At 53.7% G+C, this 20,352-nt stretch overlaps 5 protein-coding genes and 1 non-coding gene across 6 annotated transcripts; 3 read left to right on the top strand and 3 right to left on the bottom strand.

Moving 5' to 3' along the window:
• Positions 1–952: 952 nt before the first annotated feature.
• CYME_CMM202C (probable glycosyl hydrolase, family 31) lies at positions 953–3,658 on the top strand (the record flags this gene model as incomplete). Its single annotated transcript, XM_005537031.1, has 1 exon — positions 953–3,658. The coding sequence occupies one exon, from the start codon at positions 953–955 to the stop codon at positions 3,656–3,658; it is 2,706 nt and encodes a 901-aa protein (XP_005537088.1).
• A 3,541-nt stretch (positions 3,659–7,199) lies between these two features.
• CYME_CMM201C (hypothetical protein, conserved) lies at positions 7,200–8,780 on the bottom strand (the record flags this gene model as incomplete). Its single annotated transcript, XM_005537030.1, has 1 exon — positions 7,200–8,780. One exon carries the CDS (start codon positions 8,778–8,780, stop codon positions 7,200–7,202), a length of 1,581 nt encoding a protein of 526 aa, XP_005537087.1.
• A 2,002-nt stretch (positions 8,781–10,782) lies between these two features.
• Positions 10,783–12,117, top strand: CYME_CMM200C (probable DNA binding protein; the record flags this gene model as incomplete). Its single annotated transcript, XM_005537029.1, has 1 exon — positions 10,783–12,117. The coding sequence occupies one exon, from the start codon at positions 10,783–10,785 to the stop codon at positions 12,115–12,117; it is 1,335 nt and encodes a 444-aa protein (XP_005537086.1).
• Positions 12,118–13,175: 1,058 nt separating this feature from the next.
• Positions 13,176–13,700, bottom strand: CYME_CMM199C (hypothetical protein; the record flags this gene model as incomplete). Its single annotated transcript, XM_005537028.1, has 1 exon — positions 13,176–13,700. One exon carries the CDS (start codon positions 13,698–13,700, stop codon positions 13,176–13,178), a length of 525 nt encoding a protein of 174 aa, XP_005537085.1.
• A 275-nt stretch (positions 13,701–13,975) lies between these two features.
• Positions 13,976–15,817, top strand: CYME_CMM198T. Its single transcript, XR_002461453.1, has one exon. It is a non-coding gene; the product is annotated as a hypothetical transcript (transcript).
• A 3,216-nt stretch (positions 15,818–19,033) lies between these two features.
• Positions 19,034–20,257, bottom strand: CYME_CMM197C (hypothetical protein; the record flags this gene model as incomplete). Its single annotated transcript, XM_005537027.1, has 1 exon — positions 19,034–20,257. One exon carries the CDS (start codon positions 20,255–20,257, stop codon positions 19,034–19,036), a length of 1,224 nt encoding a protein of 407 aa, XP_005537084.1.
• Between the last annotated feature and the right edge of the window lie 95 nt (positions 20,258–20,352).

Here is a 20,352-nt window from a genome sequence, read left to right as displayed (position 1 = left end):
CGAAGCGTTCGTCCGTGAGGAGCCCCAGGGCGCAGTGTACGGCCCCGGGATTGGAAACGGAAGAAGGCATTGAGGTTAACCTTCTGTATACGTAGAGGGCATGTACCGAGCGAGGAAGCGAGCATTCACTCGCCACAGGGATGCCTTCGTAGGATGGACCATGTTGAACAGACGGCAACATATGACTACAGCCTAGTGTCACCGCTGCGATGGGCGCATCAAGGCTGTCTTCAAAGAAGATGGCAAATGGCTACCGAAGCGTTTATCGCAACTTCTCTTTCTACAGGAACTGCGTCGGTAATAGCCCGAGACAGCGCAATCAGATCTCTAACACTGCTATCAACATCATTAGGCTGTTGAATACGGAGCAAGAGGGAAACGAGAGATCGACACGTTGACAGTAGGAGAACATAGAAAACCCAAGGGAGCAGTCACAAATTTTGGCTTGCATACCCCCGCTTCGATCAAGGAACACGTTCCACTGTATGCATCCATAGGTCTACCGCAAAAGGCGAAGCTTTTATGTTGAGCATTGTGCTACGAACAGATTTGACGCCGGAGAGACAAGTTGGTTCGGTGTTTAGAATAAGTGCGTAACCCCTGGGCATTCGCAGGGGAGGTTCTCAGTTTCGCTCGCGTTCGTTCGCTTCGCAAGCGCTGTCGCTGGTACTGCGGTGCTTCTGGAGCCGGCTGGTCGAGACAGTCTGCCGGACTCCAAGCGGCACAGTGCTTTTGTTGCACCGCTGCAGCTAGTACTTACAGTCTGGGCAGCCTGAAGGCGAGACGGGGCCTTTTACTTGAGACAGAATACGGTGTTCGTGTAGGTGAGCGAAAGCAGCGGCGTACTGGATCTAGCTAGAGCGTTTTTCCCAGAGGCGCCCTGCGCACCCGCTTGCTGCAAAGAGACACAACGAACAGCAACACTTGTGTTGATGATCGATCAATCGGGAATATGGAGGGAAACTGTCGGATAACGGTGCTCAACGAGCGACTCTTGCGCGTAGAGTACAACGAACGGGGCCGGTTCCTCGATAGCCCATCGTTTGCCTTCATCTCTCGTGCTACCAGGTCTGAGCCCCGCATCTACACGATAGGGCGGAGCGGCGCCCTGGGAACCGCACCAGACATTACGGAAAGCGCTCTCGGTTCAGAGCGGCATGCAAAGGACGATCTCATTGTACTGGCGGAGAGCCATCAACTTCGACTTTGCCTGGACACAAGGAGCGGTAACCTGCTGGCGATGACGCAGCAGTGCCGCAAAACAGTCCTAGAATACGTCGACTCGGGCGTTGCGGATGCAGCCGAAACCGCAGCAGCGTCGAAAAATGATCCACCTCGGATGAAATACCGTACAGTACGGGACCCACAGAATCAGGGCGGAACGATTCAAACGCTCGATGAATGCGATGGTTGGTACCACATCCGAAAGCTCGTCGATATTCGTCAAAACGGTATCGGAGAGGGATTTTTTAGTGCCGACGGACTTGCGATCATCAATGATAGTAACTCGTTGGTATTCACGGGCAAAAACTGGAGCGATCCCCTCGACGAGCAGGGGTTTGTCACACGAGCGGCTTTTTTCGGTGGATCACACGATCACCTGGACCTAGTACTGTTTGAGCACAGTCCAAAAGGGCCCGAACAGAGCTTCCCGGAAATTCTCCGCAAGTACCTCTTTCCATATATAGGGGCACCCCCAAAGCCACCCTTAGAGGTTTTCGGTGTGTGGTTTTGTCGCTACTGGCCCTATCGTCAGCAGGATATTATGGACCTTGTCCTTCGCTTTGAAAACAGATCGGAACCCGAAAGCGCGCCGCACCGAGGCCAGGCGAACGCCTCGCAGCCATGTCGCCTACCGGCAGTAGACTTGTCCATCTTCGTTATCGATATGGACTGGCATCAGCCAGATCAATGGACCGGATTTAGCTGGAATCGAGCTTTGTTTCCGGATCCAGAGGCCCTGATGGCATGGTTGCACAGCAGACCGTGTCCGGTGCGGGTAGCGCTGAACTTGCACCCCGCAGACGGGATTGCTCCAAATGAGGATATGTTCCTGCAGGCTCGAGCACTCGCATACCCCGAGCACAATGAAACCGAACACATTCCATTCCACATCATGGATTGCCGTTTTCGTCAGGCATACTTTAGCGTCGTCCTGAACGCGTTGGAGAATCAGATTGCTGCGAATGAAATGCGAATGATCAAACACGGTGTCGATTTCTGGTGGGTTGATTGGCAACAAGGCGTCTCCAAGAGGGACGGGTTCGATCCGATGCCCCTGCTGAACCACTACCACTACCTCTGGGCCGCGAACGGCTCCCGCAACGGACGTCTCCTGCCGGTAATCCTGTCGCGATGGCCAGGTCTTGGTGGACATCGCTATCCCGTGGGATTCTCAGGGGATACCCTGGCAACATGGGATTCTCTAGCGATGCAACCGGCGTTCACCGCTATGGCGGCAAACGTGGGGTTCTACTACTGGTCGCACGACATTGGTGGCCACTACGGAGGCTACGAGGATCCCGAGCTTTACGTGCGCTGGCTTCAGTGGGGCTGTTTTTCGCCGATCTTGCGCCTGCATTGCAGCAAGAATCCATTCATGAGTCGAACGCCCTGGGCATTCGGCTCTTTCGAAATCGAGGCTATTGCTCGAAAGATTCTGAGTCTGCGCGCTTCGCTTGCTCTGTTTTTCGCATCGATTCCAGCGCATATCCCAATTTGTGCACCCATGTATCATTTCTCCTGGAGCGAAGCACCAGAGCGCCGGAGCTGGACACCACCTGCTTTTGACAGCTGGACCAACCAGTATTACCTCGGGGGCAACACGGTCATTGTGGCTCCTTTCTTGAGCCCTCGCGAAGCATCCACGCAACTCAGCTCCGTTAGCGTGTGTCTACCTCCACATCGGCAATGGATTGCTTGGGATGAGGGCATTGCGACGATGCATCCCTGCACGGACCTGGATGGCATAGCGCTCGACGATTCCGCAGTATGGAATACAGCATTGCCGACGGATACTTGTTTTCGCCGCTTTGGCGAGTTGTCTAGCCTGAATGTCTTTCTAGGTGAGGGTGCAATCGTACTGCGCTTGATTCGAACAAATAACGAAGCGATTTTGAAAGTAACCATAGTAACCGGTCGACAGAACACCCTTGAGGTTCCACATCTAGCGCTACGAATTGAAATCGGAGGCGTCCATGGAGACGTCGTAAGCGTTGAGCGCCTACAAGCGGAATGCCCCAGCTCTTGGTACCGGCCACGTCCAATCCGTCGTCTTCGTATGGTGCTGCGGAAACCGAATCATACGACGATGTTGCACGATTTTACAGCGGAGGACTTGTGGGGGCGTCCCAGTGCTGCTCTGAGTCTGACTTGGGCCGCAGCATCCAGGGCGTCATCGCATGCGCAGGCGACGGCCCGTAGTGTGGTCAAGCTCTTCCTGCACCATTTCCGTCTCCGAAGCGATCAGAAGGAGCACTTGTTTCAACGTTACCTCGAGTCGACATTTAAGGCGGGAGATGCTGCCGATTTCGAACGATATCTGGATGAGTTTGCGATGGTGCTCTCGGCTGCCCAGCGGGAAGCGTTGCTGGCAGCGCATCTGCACGGATGGATGGCATTTGCGGCGCCCTTTGTTGGTGAGGTTTTCACGTCATGACCTCGCTTTCCGTGTCGAATGTATGAATAGGAGTGCGCACGCTTCGCCTAGGATTTGTATCTAGGAAGAAGGACTGGCAGTGGCGATAATGATTTCAGAGAACAGAGATATTCGGGGTTACTTTCGGACTGATCCAACCGATAACCGCAGAAAGTGTAGCGACTTGGAGAAGCCTGCAGCGTACGCAGTGTGAGAGGTTTGCTGGCCCCAGACACTGATCCTTTACATCCAATTCCGTTTGGAGCGCGCTTCCAACCGAGCGGTTTCTGGCGTATCGAAACCCCTGGTGACCGTCCTCTGAAACTACAGCAGTCGGTCTGTTTTCGCGAAATTCGTAGGCGTCATTATTTCTGGCACAAAAAAGGACTCCGTTACTCGGCCTGAGGGCGCAACGCGCAAGAGCCAAGTCGTTTCGTTCTCGTTGCACTTATAACTCGGCGCCATTGCACCACGGCTTGTACAATAGCAGGGTACTGAGCAGAGCGGTTGCAGGGCTGGCTCGGTCATAAACTTGCATCGCCGCTGCAGCTGGTCATATTTCGAGCAATCGTTCTGAATTCCGCATCCGCGTCGCCACGACAGCAGCATATGCTCAGAAATATTGAACCATGGAATACGATTATCAGTGAAGATTTGACCGGGAAAATCATTCTTGGTGTTTATAACCGGCGCTTCAGTCTTGTTGAATTCCTGAACCGCTCTCTACCAGTGTCTTGGCCCAGGCGAGAAGTTAGTCGTAACAGATAGCTCTCTGTTTTTTCGTCAAATGTCTTCAGCGTTTCAACTGAAGGTCAACGCCGAGGACTCAGTCATCCGCTCGAAAGTTCGCTCGACACCAAGCCGCTCGACGCTCAGACAGCATGAGACATTTCCGAATGTTGATCAAGGCTCTGAGATCGCGGTACAGGGCGCGCCTATGCGCTCTGCTGCTGGTGCAATCACACCATGGAATGCTTTTCAGCTATGACTGCCTCGCCATCTGACGTTCGGGCTGCATCCCGAACACCATCCAGTGCATCCGACTCTATTTCACGCTCGTATTCTCCTACTTTTCCAGCGAGCAGCTGTGCCTGTGATGCGTATACGTCGTCCCGAATGCATCGATGGGAACCGTACAGAATCGATTCCTGCACTCGTTGCAAGCTTTCGTCGCGGGAGTAGAGCTGCACCCTCTGCACATGACGGTACGTCGAGCGCCGGGATGCAGCACCGCCAATCAAGACGAGTGTCCGGTCACTGCCGTTTTTATTGCACTCTAGAAGTTGGTTATTGCACGCCTCTCGGCTGCGTACAACCGAAACGATTTGCGACTCCAACGCAGTCTCACGCACTCCAGGCAAAGATAGTTCGCATGAGTCATTTGGACGCTCGTGTGCTCGCTGGATGAAGCATACGACGCAAGCCCTCTGCTCAGTACGGTGCTCGTGGCTTCGAGCACTGGTCCAGACGCCCTCGTGCCACTTGTTGGTTTTTTATGCTGGCGTCCGTGGTACACGGCCCCGTATAATACCGGGTCATGGAATATTCAGACCGAACTGCTTCTTGAGGCCTGAAACCCACTTGTGTTTTCGCATGAAGAATTGTTCATAAAATTTCCAGAGAAATTTTTACAGCTTACAGCCCCGCGTTCGGAACGCATACGTGCAGGTGCTTGACAAGGTACATCAAAGCGAGAGACGCTAGACGAGTCTTTCTCGAGTGAGAAGCTTCGCTATCTTTGGCAGCATCCTGCATTCCACATATTCGTAGATGCTTCCCGTTGATGTAGTTTAATAGGAAGGTCTTGTCAACAGGTTCTGCCTGATCTCTCCCGTCCGAAACGTGTCTCTTCGCATCGCTCTTCGTCCTCTTTTCGGAAGATTCTTTCTTCTCTTTGTCCGTTTGACCAACCTGCTTCTACCTTTTTGGCGGTATGATATGGATGTGGTCGCTTGACTCCATAGGCGTTTGTATTCGTTTGGATTCAAACGCACTGGGTGGAGAATGGCATTGAAGCTCACCCTTTCTGTGCATGTATTTACCATTCTTCAAGCACCTTCCCGCCATATTCGTCGCGAGCATGCCCACGAATCGAAATGCACCTTTTCGCACCTTCCCACGAACGCCCAGAGACGCGACAGAGCCATTCAGGCCTGGCGACCGCTGAGAACGACATGTAGAAACATGGCCTTGCGGACGCGAACGGCGCTTCTTTTGATCTGGCGACGAAAAAATGGCGTTTGACAACGGAGAAGACGCCTTCAAGGGATTGAATCAGGAAGAATAGGCATGCACGAAGAGGAGCTCAACAAGAGTCTCAGCTGTGTACTCCTCGACTGCTTTTGAGAGGTGGAAAGCGACGTCGCCAAGTAACAGTGCACAAGAATGTAGGATAGAGAAGCCGTGCACAGTGTCTCGACAAAACACGCGATGCTGAACGATCGTATCCGTTTTCGTGACTTGGTGGCAAGCATACGATCATATTGCCGTTAGGGCAGACAGGGCCTCCATGCTCGCTCGCGACATGTTTATGAACACCGGTGTGCGTTTCTTTTGGTGCCGATGTGCCGGTCTAACATTTCTCCAAAATGTAGTCTCATCGACTGAAACCGACATCCGTCATTACTGCATAAAGCATTCGCGTTGCCGTGCCGAATCCACGGTGTGTGTTGTTCGATGCTTGACACTCTGCCATGGAAGCGCGCTTTCTTCATCGTCCACCCGGTGTCTTCATTGCCGTCCACATAAACGGTACAGAAGCTCCGCATCCCCTAGCTTCATTGAAAGCACTTGTTCGAGAACGGAAGGAAGGGATCAAATTGACGAAGATACAGCTGGGTATACACTTGGATAAGCTCTATTTTGGGTGTGCGATGCGCACTGGATACATACAGGGAGAAGGCTGGTTCATCAAGCGGGTGACCAGTGAATCCCTGACTAGCACAAGTACGGTCATTTTTCTCTCCACCGAGCGGTGACAGGACAACTTTTTCCCGGAACCTATTTCTGTTCTGCAGGAGGCATGCCTGTTGTTGAATACCTGGGAGAAAACAAACAAACTAAAACGGGTGCATTGGCACTGCTGTTCCAGAATTCACTGCTTTGAGGAGAAGAGCAGAAACCAGGCACTAGAGCATCCATGCGAGGTCCTCCGACAAACCCGGGAGGCGATCGAGCTTCAGAGCGTGTCGGCTGCCGCAAAGCGTACCGTCGTCTGATCGTACACGACGAGCGAGCATTCCCGACACGAGTCCTTCGCTACACGTCGATAGTATCGAGCGACAAGCGCCGCCACATATTCCCATGAATGCGAGCAAGTCTCGGGAGGCTCGAACAATACGCTTCGCCAAGACCGGCTTCGCATCGCGCTTGACAAGTGTATACCAGGTTGTGGAGTTCGATACTGCACCGCAAAAAACGCACACCGCTCCTGGTGAACTCTTCGATTCAATTTGGTTCCAAGCACGATCCGCTACCCGAAATGTACCCCAAACATCGTCTATGCTGGATGCAGAGAGAAAGGCGGCTCCTGTTCTCGCCTGCATTCAGTAAGCAGATTCCTTTACAGACTCGTTTCGGGTTGCACAGCTTCTCGATTGGCAGCTTTCGGAGATACCAAGCGCGTTTTCACCTGCTGTACCAACCGTTGCGCAGCCTCATAGCCGCCGGTTGCAACGAGTCGACGCGCGTAGCCACCGTAAGCTACCCCGTGGACCCCGTCCACGCCCTCAAGGAGCGGAATCGTATGGGCATTGGTACCGCCAGCACACTGAATGAATCCCCGTGCGGCAAGCAAGTGCGGATTCCTTCGAAAGTATTCCGCTAAGCTGGTGGCATAGCGCACGGTCGCCCGAGTGGTGGCAGGTGCACCCAGATCACCGGTCATAGGCTTACCATCACACTGCCACAGAAGAATGGGCGTACTCGGTGGCGTCGCTGGTGCCTCCTGCACAGTTCCCGACTCGTCGACGTGCGCCCCGTACACGAGCCGCGCAATGTACTCGAAAACACTCCAGTCATTGGGCTCCGGCATGCTAATCGCGATGAGTTTCATCGTCGCTCGCAGGGTGCGCCCGATTTCGCTGTACCAGAGGGCAGCAAACGACTCGCTAAGCGGATCACGCGTGTGAACCTCGACTGCATCGATGGGATAATTGCGCACGAGTGCCATCACTTGCTGTGGGGTCTGCTTGCTCGAGTGCGTCTCAATCAAATGATACGGACAGGCGGGGATGCAGCGCCCACAACCATAACATCGGGTGCTCGAAATGCCGAATATTTGGAATTGGTTCACGTTTTTCGCCGTCGCTGGCAACGTGAGGGCGTCCGCTGGACAAAGTTGAGCACACGGAGCAGGGCATTGCCAGCAAGGTGCGTGCGCGTCGACGTGCACACGCGCTTTTCGAAAGTGCGGTTCCATCTCATCGTCGGTAATTGACACCATGATCCATGGACGTGCGAAGCTCTTCGTCAATCGATCCGGACGGGCGCAAGACGAGTCACTGGTGAGGGTCCACCGCCACCGACGCTCCGCCTCGTCTAGTCCGTCCAGGACTGCTTGAACAACGGCTGGCTCGGCCGCGCAGTCTACGCAATCAGCACCTGCTAGCGCATAGTCTCTCGTGAGCGGAGCAATCTCTGTCACCTCGTTGAACGAAGCTCCGCAAATAAGCTTGAACCAGGTCCCCGACTCTAGAGAGGACCGTGGCGCAGCGCTGGGGTCAAGCGTTTGCCCTTCCCGAGCGTGTCGCACAGAGAGTGCCAGCACTCGACGTATGAAGCCGGCCCGGGGCACGCGCCCACTGCCCGCGTTCCGAGCAACCCGAAACGTTCTCAGTGAAACAACGGCCTCGGGAACGTCCCAGACGCCTGCTCGCCGAAGAGCCTGCGTTCGCCAGCGCTTGTTCTGCTGAAGCAACTGGTTCGGTGCGACGAAGCCGTAACGTTCTGTAGCTACTGAACAAGTTCCCTGCATGCTTGTTGGCTCGCCAGGGAGCTTCGGTCCAGTGAAAGTCGACTGCAGCTCCACGTGCGCTTTCAGCGTAGTTGCGTGCCGGCAGTGCACCTGGGTGTGTTCAAGTGTTTCACCTGAATTGTGTTCCATAGGCAGATGCGTGTAACCAAATGCTTTATCGCAGTGCATAGCAAATGTGTTCCGAGTGCGTTCTTGTGAAGAAATAGAAAATCCAAGGGGGAGGTATGAAGATGAAAGACAGGGATCTTGGAGGCAGACGTCGCTCCCTGACAGAAACAAACAATGCAAAATCCAGTTCTCGCCGACCAGCGAGCGAAGAAGAGCGAGTGACGAAGAGGAAGGAGGCGAGCGATATGAAGGGCGATACGCGAGAGAAGGCGTTTGCTCAGTGGGACAATGATGATACTGGCGTAGCACAGAGCGCAAGAATTAGAGGAATCCTTGCAATGGTGCGTTCAACCAGAGGCAATAAACGCGCGGATCTCGTGAATACAGACTTCAACATCGCCAGCTATATGAGATGATGTATGATGTTGCAGATGAGATCCGAAGAGCTGACGCGATCTATTTTCTTGGGCAAACTCCCAGGATCGAAATGTCCAAGGAGAAACGCGAACCGATAAGAAGCCGCTGGTCAAAAAAGGCTGGGAGGCGTCTGCAGGCGGGTATTCATTTACGCTGTTATCGCGGGACTTGATCGTTTCACTGCCATAGTGCGTATCTACATATCTATACGAAAGCGAGTCTCTAGATTGTGTCGTTCGAGAGTCGATAACATGTTATCCAATGCTCTGGATATTTGTCGATTACTGTGCAGACGACGCACGGAGCCGATCTCCCCAGGTGCACAGGGAAGCTCCAGTTTACTTCTAATGTACAGAGATCAAACAGTCTGCGAGCAGAGTTGTTTTCTTTCCATGGCGAAGCGTGCGCCTCGTATCTATGTTCTGCATCAGACTCGTCAATGCTCGCGAGCGGCTGAAAAATTTCAGCTGACCGAACCGATTGAGTCTCTTTGATGGCATACTGCGTAACCTCGATCCATTTCATGAGCTCCATGTGAAACACCCCGATGTCGATTGCTTCAAGTGATCGAGCGTATGCGTAGCAAGAGATCCTAAAGCAAAGGGTTCAAGACCGTATGGATCCCTTGTACCTAGACAACCGAATACACGCATTCTTTTTTCGCGAAGAGCCGCTGCAAGATGCACCTCTAGGCACGGGGCAGATGTTCACCATGTTGCGAGTGCCGGTCTGCTGCGCGCATTACGCGAAGGCTCTTGCAGCGCCACACAACCTCACAATGGTGCTTTCGGATTGGTGCACCCCGCGCGACCATACAACCAGTCTAGCATTCGTTAGTTCGGAGCCGGATACTGTCAACAAATGCCAACTCCATCTAGGATGCTTGCTTGTGTACCTGCATGTATGCGTCGATGCGCTCCAGTGTATGTATGTTCATGTGAGGCACCCGTCGCCGCGCGCTCTCCGGTCCACAACGCTCACACACGACAGGCAAGAGAGAATGTGCGACACGTCTATGCATTGGAACTGCCTTTCATCCACCAGTCTCGCTCCGGAATGAGCATGCGTCACACATGAGAGAGCGTGTTACCCATGCGTCCCGATTTCGCTATCACCACCTCTCCTATCAAAAGCCGCTGCGGTGTACGCTGCCCTCGTCAAAATTAGGGATAGGTTCAGCATCGACACCCGCGTACAGACGCGCCAGCAAAACGGTAGACAAAAACGCGACGCCCTCAATGACGCTGGACAACAGGTCGATTCCCGTACGTACCGCGAGGCCGCTCGGCGAAGCGCTCTGCTGGATGGTGTCCAGGAGAGCGCGGCGAGCGATGGCCGCCGCCGCCGCCGCCGCCGCCGTCGTCGACGACAACGACAACCTCGTGTGTGTACCCGACTCGACCTGGCGTCTACTGACAAACGCGGGGCGAGGCTATCGGGGGCAGCGCGTGAGCGCTCACAAGCTTTGACTGCGTGAGAGCGTGCGACTCGTAGGCACCGGTTTTGTGTCAAAGCGTGTTGCCCTCGTGAGTGCTTCCTGTTTCTGAGCTGTTTAGGGCCGAAACTGAGTTTGAGAGCCTCTTTCGGTCAAGAGGTAGAACCCCTCGTTTCGTATCCGCGCAGCCGTAACGCCTCCTTCACGAACATGGCAGACGACGCGCCGGAGCGCAACATCGAGGACCCTGATGTGATAACGAAATATAAAACAGCCGCGGATATCGCAAACCAAGCGTTAGAGGCTGTCTCTCGAGCGCTACGGCCAGGAGCGTCCGTCGCTGCGCTGTGTCGGCTGGGTGACGAAGCGATCCGCAACCGCTGCGGAACGGTATTCAACAAAAACAAGGGGAAGAAGCGGGAACCAATTGGAAAAGGCGTGGCGTTCCCGACTTGTATCGGGATCAATAACTGTGCAGGTCATTTTTCTCCGCTAGAAACCGAGGACACCACGGTAAAGGAGGGCGACGTTTGCAGTATCGACCTGGGGGCCCATATCGACGGTTATGTGGCGCTCCTGGCAGCCACTGGCATCGTTACCGAATCTGGACTCCAATGGCAGGCGCATCCCCTGGAACTTTTTGCGTGGTCTGAGGCGAAGACTCGCAACGAGACCTCGGAGGCACCTGGAGCCTCGGAAACTGAAAGCATGCAGGTAGAACGGAATGGAAAAGATCAACCGGCGGTTCCCGAGCGAGCAGCGGATGCAATTTGCGCTGCCTACTATGCAGCGGAAGCTGCTTTGCGACTTCTAAGACCAGGGTGTAAGAATTCGCAAGTGACAGAGGTCCTGGCTAAAGTGGCCGCAGATTTCGGGTGTTCCGTCGTGGAGGGTGTGCTTTCCCATGAAATGAAACGATATGTCATAGACGGGAGGCGTGTGATCTTAAGCAAGCCGACAGTCGACCAGCGGGTAGAGGAATGCGAGTTTGAGGTGAACAGCGTCTTCGCTATCGATGTTGTGATGTCGACCTCGGAGACCGGCAAAGTCAAGCCTGGCGATGCAAGGACAACGGTGTTCAAACGAGCGATCGATCGGGATTACTTGCTCAAAATGAAAGCCTCCCGCCAGTTGTTCAACGAGGTGAATCGAACTTCACCAGTTTTTCCGTTCACGCTCCGGGGGATCGTCCAGGATGATCCGGAGAACAAGGTTGCGCGGCTCGGTATCGGAGAAATGCAGAGCCATGGCCTCGTCATCCCTTACCCAGTTCTCTATGAGAAAGAAGGCCATTACATCGCCCGATTCAAGTATACTGCGCTCATCCTCCCAGCGTACACGCAGCGCATCACCACGATGCCCTTTCCAACTGGGGTCAAAAGCTCGAAAACAATTCAAGACCCATATGTCCGACAACTGCTCGAGCAGCCAGTAGGCAAAGAGGCAAAGCGCCTTCACAAGCAAGCAGCCAAAGCAGCCATGCGGATCGATAGTAACGGAGAACCGCGTCCAGTATCGGCAACAGCAGAAGATGCGCGCATGTAGTCCACACATAAGCCGTGGGCGTTTCCGCAGGCGCCCTAGTCGGTGCGAGCGGCCGTAAAACTGGTAAACACGCATTCTGACGCCATAAGACTGGAACACTGCGAATCGTGTGCTAGTCGAGCCCAGGACTGCTGGCAAGCTCGCCCGCCCCGGACTTGAGGGTCATCAGCTCACGGGTTGCGGCTGTGGTGCTTGCTCCACGCATCGCACTTGGATCCACGTTCGTCGCTCTTGGCCCCCATACTGAACGCGGTTTTATGCACAGCATCATAGCAGAGCGTTTTTACGTCATACGCCTGATAGATACGACTTGGTTCTAGAGCGTAGCCTCGGAGTGGAGCGCGCTCTGTTCAGGCGAGCGACGGACGGCAACCTCGCCATCCATGTCTCTATCGTCCGGTACAGGAGCGCTTCCCGAAACGCCGTTCGCTGGGGATGCATCCTCCTCGAAGAACGACGAACGCTACGTCATATATTCATAACGCACACGAAGATGCACACGCGCATCTCCATTGAACCACGAGGCGTTCAAGCGCATCGAGCGTTGTTCGCAAACAGATCCGCACGTGTAGTGCGTATCGATCCAACACTTCATATCGAACGCACTGGAACGGGGCGTTTCTCCGGAAAGCTACGTAGCGGCAGCGTGATCCATCGAAAGCCGATGTGAGTACGATCCCACATTTGCGTGCGACTTGAAAGCTGGTGGCATGGCTCCTGCGGTTTCCGAACAGCGCTTGGGATTTTCTTTTCAAATCTTCCGTAAATGATGCAGGTTCGCTGGTTCCGTCACATGTCCCGCGGGCTCAGCACAACTGGAGTTCATAATCTGCTCAGATAGCAGACAGGATGAAACCGCTACGCCGAGTGGCGGCTGTCAAGGTGTCCGCTGCTGACCTCTTCACCGGCTTGTAGCACGCGCGCTTCAAAAGCTTTGTCAGCGTCTTCAGAAAATATAGCGTTACATTGCTTGGAGACGAGTCTATACCTGCAGAACGATATCTAGGTAAACATTTGATGGCGCACCAGTCCTTCGCCACAGCACCGCGTCGAACGTTTCACTCGGACGCAGAGCTGCGGGCAGCGGCAACGTTCGCCGCGTGCTGCGGCCCGAGTTCCCTACGCAGAACCTGGAGCTCGACCTCTTTCGCGCATTGTTCAAAAGCTGACACCTCTAGACCACACTGCAAGGGGTTCGGGTTTTCCTTATAGCAGCGAAAGAGCGCTCGGCGTTCAGCGGAACACGGCAGGGCGCCCACCGGTGCCGGAGCTGCATAGTCCTTCTGCTCCAGTTCCTGCAACTTGCGCTCCGCTGCCTCCCTTGCCTGAAGGAGCCTTCGTTCTTCGAGCTGCTGCAAACGTGACTGAACACGTTTCGCGAGCTCAATGCGTTTACGTCGCTCTATTGCTTGAACTTGCTCCACGAGCTGTCGCTCCCGAGGTGTCCGGACCTGGACACCAACGTCTCCTTCCATCGGCGAACGCCGTGAAAATCCGTCGCCTAGCCTATTTAACAAGCTTTCGGTAACCCGAATCGTAAATCCTTGGATATTCCCCGGATCCGGTAAGTTTTCTGCGTCCATAGCATCACCGCGACACAGGGCACTCAGGCCAGCAACTGTGGTACGCGCAAGCAGCTACCCGCAGAAAAACAGCGCCAGCGATCTGATCGAGTGAATGCTTTTGCGACATCAATGCATTTCAAGGACATGTCGCATCCAGGGCGATGCTGCACGCTGCATACGCTATTAGACGTTGTTGATACTTTTGCGACATGAATGTATGGAATGGACATGTCGCCGACGCTGCCTCCTGCGAGCGCTTCCGTCCATTGCAAGCATATTTGCAACATTGCAGCTTGGCTACGCGCTGCGACTTCAGTTTGTCACCGCGCTGCGTGAACTTCAGGACTTCTTGACCCAAGATGTCTTCATGATCGCATCGTGCAGATCATGTGCCGCGTATAGCATTGGTTAGAAACTTCGCGAAACGAGCGGATCGTTTCTTCGGCATAGAACACACTGGGGAACTGCTGTGGTCTCTAGAGTTCTATCGGACTAGCCTGCACACTGCAGCCTGGCGTTCTCGAGTTCCATGATTTCAGGAATCGACTGACTTTATCTAGAGAAAATCCGCGCTTGACTTGCAATTCAAGTGCGGTAGTGCCAACGCTACAAGCATGCAGTGCTCTGTAGGCATCTGCGCCGAGAGCGTACTCTCGACTCTTGAGGATCCTTTACCCAGCTCTTGTCGGTACAAGACTGATCACCTATAGATGTATCCGTTACTGTATCCAAGAAGACTTTTTAATGGCTGCGTTTCAAGCTGGTCCAGCGACGCGTGCACGCAACACTGACGAGAACTGAGCTGCGGGCCGAACCCAAGCTCCACTACCAGTACCCCAAGGAGCGGGTTTTCTGTATCAGAACGCTTCAGGTATCTCATCAGCTCATTCCGTCGTGATTTTTAATGGAACTCAACTTATCACACACTCATCTGAGGCCGTAGGCGCCCTGAAAACGTACGGTTCTCGGAAACAACGCGCGTTTCATTGACGACGGGCGCATGTCGCTTGCTCGCGTCATTTTCTATGCTTGAACTGTGGCTCCTTCGCTGCACTTGCCGTGCGAGTGCGCCATGTATGGAGACGAAAACCTCGGGGATTTTTTAATGACCGCGAAATTCAGCGAGTCGGACGCCAGTGCGATACGAGCGACTAAATCTGCTGATCTGCATGGAACGATGCGTCTGACAATCTTCTCCCGCGGGATTCTTCAAGTTTTCACTCGCATGCAAGAGCTTGCTGGTTTGCCATTCGATGGGGCGCAAACGCGGCCATCAGCATTGCACGCTGTACTGAACATTCGTGTTTAGGCGCTCGCACCACACAGAACACCCCTTGGAGAAAGCACAAGCGCTCAACGAGTTGATTGCCCGTCAGTCCACCTGATTTCCCGCATCCGAAATTCACGTTTCGACACGAGCAAGAAGACACTATATTCTGTGAAAGTGCTGTTCTTCGTGATACCATGGATGGCGTCACCGAATCGAACCGCATTCGTCTTGGTTTACGAACTGTACCAGTGCTTCGTACCCGATATATCCCATGGGTAGTGTACGACCCCGTCCAGAATACATACCTCATTGCCCTGCATGTATCTCTATGATGGACCTTTTGGAGATCGGATACGGGCCAGGACGCCTCGCAATCAATGCTTTCTTGATCGTGCTGGAGTAGGCAATTTTTTCTACCAAACCTAGCAATCTTTGACGGAACACGACAACTTCATCTGTTCCGCGGACGTTGTTGGCGACGGCGGCGACATATTGTTGTACGCCATCGCTCACCAGTGCCCATATCGAAGCGTACAGGAACTGTGTCTTGCGTGAGAGGCAGACGCAACGTGCATCTCGCCGCTCGCCTAGACCCGATTCCAGCGTGGCGATCCCTAGAAGGTCGCTCCGTCAAAGTGACGTTCAGTTCGAGGCACACGTCCAAGAACAAACTGGTATCAGCTTTGTTTTCAAGGCTGACACCAGACTCCCTATATTCCATCGCTTTCAGCCAACGGCGTCGCCGGCATGGGCTGCTGAGATAAACCATAGGGTTGACAGTCGCCTCCGATGCGAACATGAATAGCAGGTCCTGATGGAAGATTTCGAAATAGACATAATCAATACGGGTAAATATTAGAGATACTGTAGATCTAGCGCCCATCAACAACTTTAGACGTTATGAAACCTCGTGTCCAGACGAGAAGAACACGAGTATCACTGAAGTGGCGTCCATCATGAGCACTGAATACAGGGAAGTGTTGCTAGCGTAGGGGTTTTCATTTACGCAACGCTATGGGTATTGGCGAATGCTAATCATCACACGACACAAGCACGACTCCGGAGGCAACGACAGTAGACCACATGCGCCGGAGCGTTGACCGAGGCAACGCTGAAAGCGATCTGGCAGTCGCGGCCCCGCGGGTGTCATGGTGCTAGCTGACGCGGCGTGCGGAAACGATATCTTCAGTACCTGGATATTGCTGTGATGATCACACTGGCCAAGGTGAACTCGACATCCGTCGCCTGACGTCAACATACTGAGTTGCCGCGTCCGGGCTACGTACAGTCGCTATGGCATTCGCTGGTATACGCAGAGCAATGACTTGCCGAATGTCTGGTTCAGGATGCAATGTCTGTCTTTGCATGGTTTCCAGCGGGTATCTAGCAAAAGAAGATGTATCCGATAGATTGGAGCAAGGTCGCTGATAGACTTGAGGCACCCACCGCGCTCCCGGGAGAAAAAGGATCCCAAGTGTCCATGGCAGTCCTTATCCTGTCAGACGGTTGATGAAAATCACCCTTGTCGTCGCCCTTATCCTGAACGTCGTGCATCGAATACAGAACGTATCAGACATTATCTATACGACTGTCTCCTTGCCAATCCATTCCAAACCATATGTTTTTCTGAGAAATACCATCAAAGAAGCCGCAGAATGTGAAGTATCCGTCCAGTGCTCCCAACGATGATGGAGAGACGCAGATGGACAAACAAAAAATGCGCACCCCTCTGGGAACCCGTCACGCACGGAACTTTATCTGATCGATTTTGCCCTGAAACACGAACGTATCTGACCGAAACAATACGCGTTCGCCACAGTCAATCAGATAGCATTCAGGATACATCGTTGACCTCTAGCATATGCGTATTCAATGAGGGAAAAACCGCCATTGGCAAAGAAAAGACATGCGAGTACCACGACAACACGAGCCCCTGCGACGATGTTATTGTGTGCTCGTCTACGAATCGCCAAACGAACAGTATCGCTCAACATCGTATCCTTCGTCGATGCACCTCGAGGTGGTACCTCCTTCCCGTATTCCCCTATCCTGTTCTTAGAGTACGTCTCTTGCGTTCACTCAGCAGCGATCATGATGTGCGCTGTTGAGATTGGCGGCAAGTTGCTCATCGTGCAAGCCAGTGCTGCCGAGTTCAATGCACGCGAACGCATCTTTTCTGTTGCGAAAACGCGATTCAGGCGCTCGCGGATGAATCGACGCGTCGCTCGCATCCGTGGCACCGTTCTCTGGCAAATTGTTCTTCTCCAGTTCCACTCTCGCTCTGAGTAGCTCTGTTGCTCCTCTACTCGTGCGCTCGAGGGAGCGGAAAGTTGCGCTTCAGTTCATGGACGTTTTTCGCAACTGACAAGGTGACAAAAAGGTCCCTCGCGCATGGTAGACACAAGCGTGGAAATTGCAAACTTCAGTGCAACACTCAATTCAATGGGTCTGAGTCCCGTGATGAGTATCTTACCTGGAGAATGGCTGCTTTATCCATGCCATGCAATGAGGTAACGGGGGAACAGTAGAAACCTAGGGAGAAAGAAAAGAAAGATCATCACCAAAAGAGGACGAGATGGGACAGGTAGGAAAAGCCATTGAAGCGGAAACACCTTTCTGGAATCCCTCCAAGGGAAACGCATGAAAAGCGGAGTTTTTAAAAACTGAGCTCCACCACGTCATGAAATATCGTATTGCCTTCCACGCGCGCAAGACTCGCCGAGATTTCCTCGCTACGACGCACTTCGTCACGCCAATATTCGTAGGAATTCTGAATACAAAGCTACCTATAGTCCACGGTTTTTTAACAAAGCTCGTGCCCGAACCTTCGTGCGACGACGCAACCGATGCTTGGCGCGAACGGTGCAACACGTCTTCATCGTAGGACCAGCGATTTGCATACGCGTATCCCAAGAATATCTTGATGCTTTAACGCTCCACACCGGCGATAAGAATACCTCTAGCGCCGGTTCCGAATGTATCAAACCAACACCGAATACCAAGACCGTATGTAGGCAAATATCGAAGGTTTCATGAGGCCCATCCTATGGGCGCTGTAGCCTGATCCTAGTGGCCCAGGAAAGCGTGAGCTACCGGACGGAATGCCACGCTTTATGTAGGATTCGATCGTCCGAATGGGTTAGGCGTAACATCCTCGGCAAGAGTGCTGCAACCGCCCGGAGGTCGCGAAAGCTTTCAACTGCACAGGGACAAGACGTGAGCATTCGCCAACTTGTTGATTGAGTTGGGAACGGACATGAGAGGCACGACACGTCGTTTAGTGATGGTGGCAGTGGTGGTGATGGCGCTGGCCATTGCTGCAACGCTCACGGGCCGCACTGTGTCGTCCTGGACTCGAGGACGCAACGAGTGTGGGAATCGATTGTTCACGATTCCCATCGATGAGTTCGGGACGATATCCCGGCATCATGAGCAAGAGTACGCGCTGAAACTAGCAGACAAGTCGCGCGTAAAACAGAGATGGATACATGCGATGGTTTGCGGTTCGATGAGTAAACGTCAGACGGCGAAGCTGCGAGGCTTGTTACGGGGTGATTGTGCCAGCCAAAATGCGCCCAAGCACTATCGTCATCTGCGCTTGAAAGCCTTCTTCATCATGCGCGAAGGACTCGGGCTTCCGTACCGTCAAGCGCCTTTGTCCTGAGCGAACGTTCGAGAGCGGCATTCAGAGCGCCGTGTCGGCAAAGTATTGAAACTCTGAGGGCTTTCGTCGGGAAAAAACAGTCTCCCAGGGAGCAAGCATTGGATTCTTGTCTGCAGTAACGCACTGACATGATACGGTTTCCCAATGCAGCAGGCCTGAGGCGCCGAGTCTATGCATCGGGAAGGATCTTGGAGCACCACGAGTCGATGGTACAGAGCGCATCACACTCAGTGTGTGAACATGGTGAACCCAATACCTTCTAACGTGGAAATGGAGAGCGCGCTTCCATTTCAGAGGCATTTTAGTTCGAATCTTCGGCGAAATACCTACTTAAACCATGCTTGATTGGCGAAGCATCCTCGACTCGGTGCTGCGCTTCCAAGCTTGTTGGCTCAGCGCGTCTCTACTTGCTGCGCACTAGGCACAAGTACTATAATCCGGCTCATCAGCACTGTTATCAGGGCATTTTCCATAGCTCGAGTAACCCTCGCGCGCGTTGCTAAGCATAGCAGACGTTTTATCGCGCTCCTGGTGAATCTGTGGCGTTGCGCCGGACGGTACAGAGCCCATCGGAACGCTCGTAGACGGGTCCAGCAGCAGATCAAGTTGCTCATCGTTCGAGTCAAAAATTCGATTTCGCAATGCCGCTTCCAGAGTCCCGTCTGCGACCATATCGCCCTTGCGTGACGCCAGAAACATCTGTAGCGTACCCTCGCGCAGCCGGCGAACTTCATCCCGCAGTCTCTGCACCTCCTCCCGTAGATACAGCTTGTCATTCCGTAGATCTGCTTTTTCCGACCGCATTTCATCCAGCTGATGATGCAGGGTATCGAATTCCTCCCGGATGCCGGCCATAAGACGGTTAAACGCATTCAGCTGGCCCATGCATTCAGAGAGCACTGCGTCTTTGTCGCTTGGAATAACAAAGCTGTGCGGCATTGCGGACTCATCAAGCGACTTGCCAGCAGAGACCTGTATATCTGCTCGATTGCTACGCTGGCGTCTGTAGAGGTCCCACGACATGAGGTTGCGGCGACCTTGCCGAAGCAACTCGATCAACGCATTGTATTTTGTGCGCATCGATTCACGACGCTCCCGCTCCCGCAGCCGCTTGCGGCGCTGAATCTCCCTGACTTTATCGCCATGGTTTTGGGGGTCAGAGTCCGCCTCAGACGACCCCGGCGATGCCCTGCGACTGGAGCGTATGCATCCCGTTCGCGATAGACTGTGACGTGTTTTCGCCGCGGGCGCTAAAGTACCCTCCAGTTCAGGTTGCGTGCGCTTTTGTGACGCAGCGCGCCTCTGGGTTCCAGCACGCTCGCCATAGGGGGCATGCGACATATCGCCTTCGGTCAATGTCTCTTTTCGGATGGTAATATCTTGCGTGAGTGTGTCCCTCGTTCGGCCGGTTGCGGTTGTCTCCCATAAGCTTGCGCCATGCACCGCTACGAGCGCGTCTTCACCAGTGAGACCTTGAAGAAAGGGGCTCAGTGACAGCGATGTCAAGCCCCCAGCGTCTACAATGCCAAACTCCTTATCTTTCGGGCTATCACGCGGCATGCTGCCTTCCCCACGCAGGTACTCTGTGGCATGTGCTCCCGTTCGTGTCGCACTTGGCGAGTTACTCCCTGGTTCGGGCATATATTTAGGAAGCGAGTGCAGCCCCGGCGAAGATTTTTCTTCTAAAGCCACAACTTCAGAACTATCTCCAGTATTTTGCCTCGAAAGCAAGGCAG

Source organism: Cyanidioschyzon merolae, chromosome 13, assembly GCF_000091205.1.
Source record: "Cyanidioschyzon merolae strain 10D DNA, chromosome 13, complete genome".
Lineage (NCBI taxonomy): Eukaryota > Rhodophyta > Bangiophyceae > Cyanidiales > Cyanidiaceae > Cyanidioschyzon > Cyanidioschyzon merolae.
The sequence above is the reverse complement of the archived record's forward strand: the minus strand, read 5'-3'. Positions and strand labels throughout refer to the sequence as shown.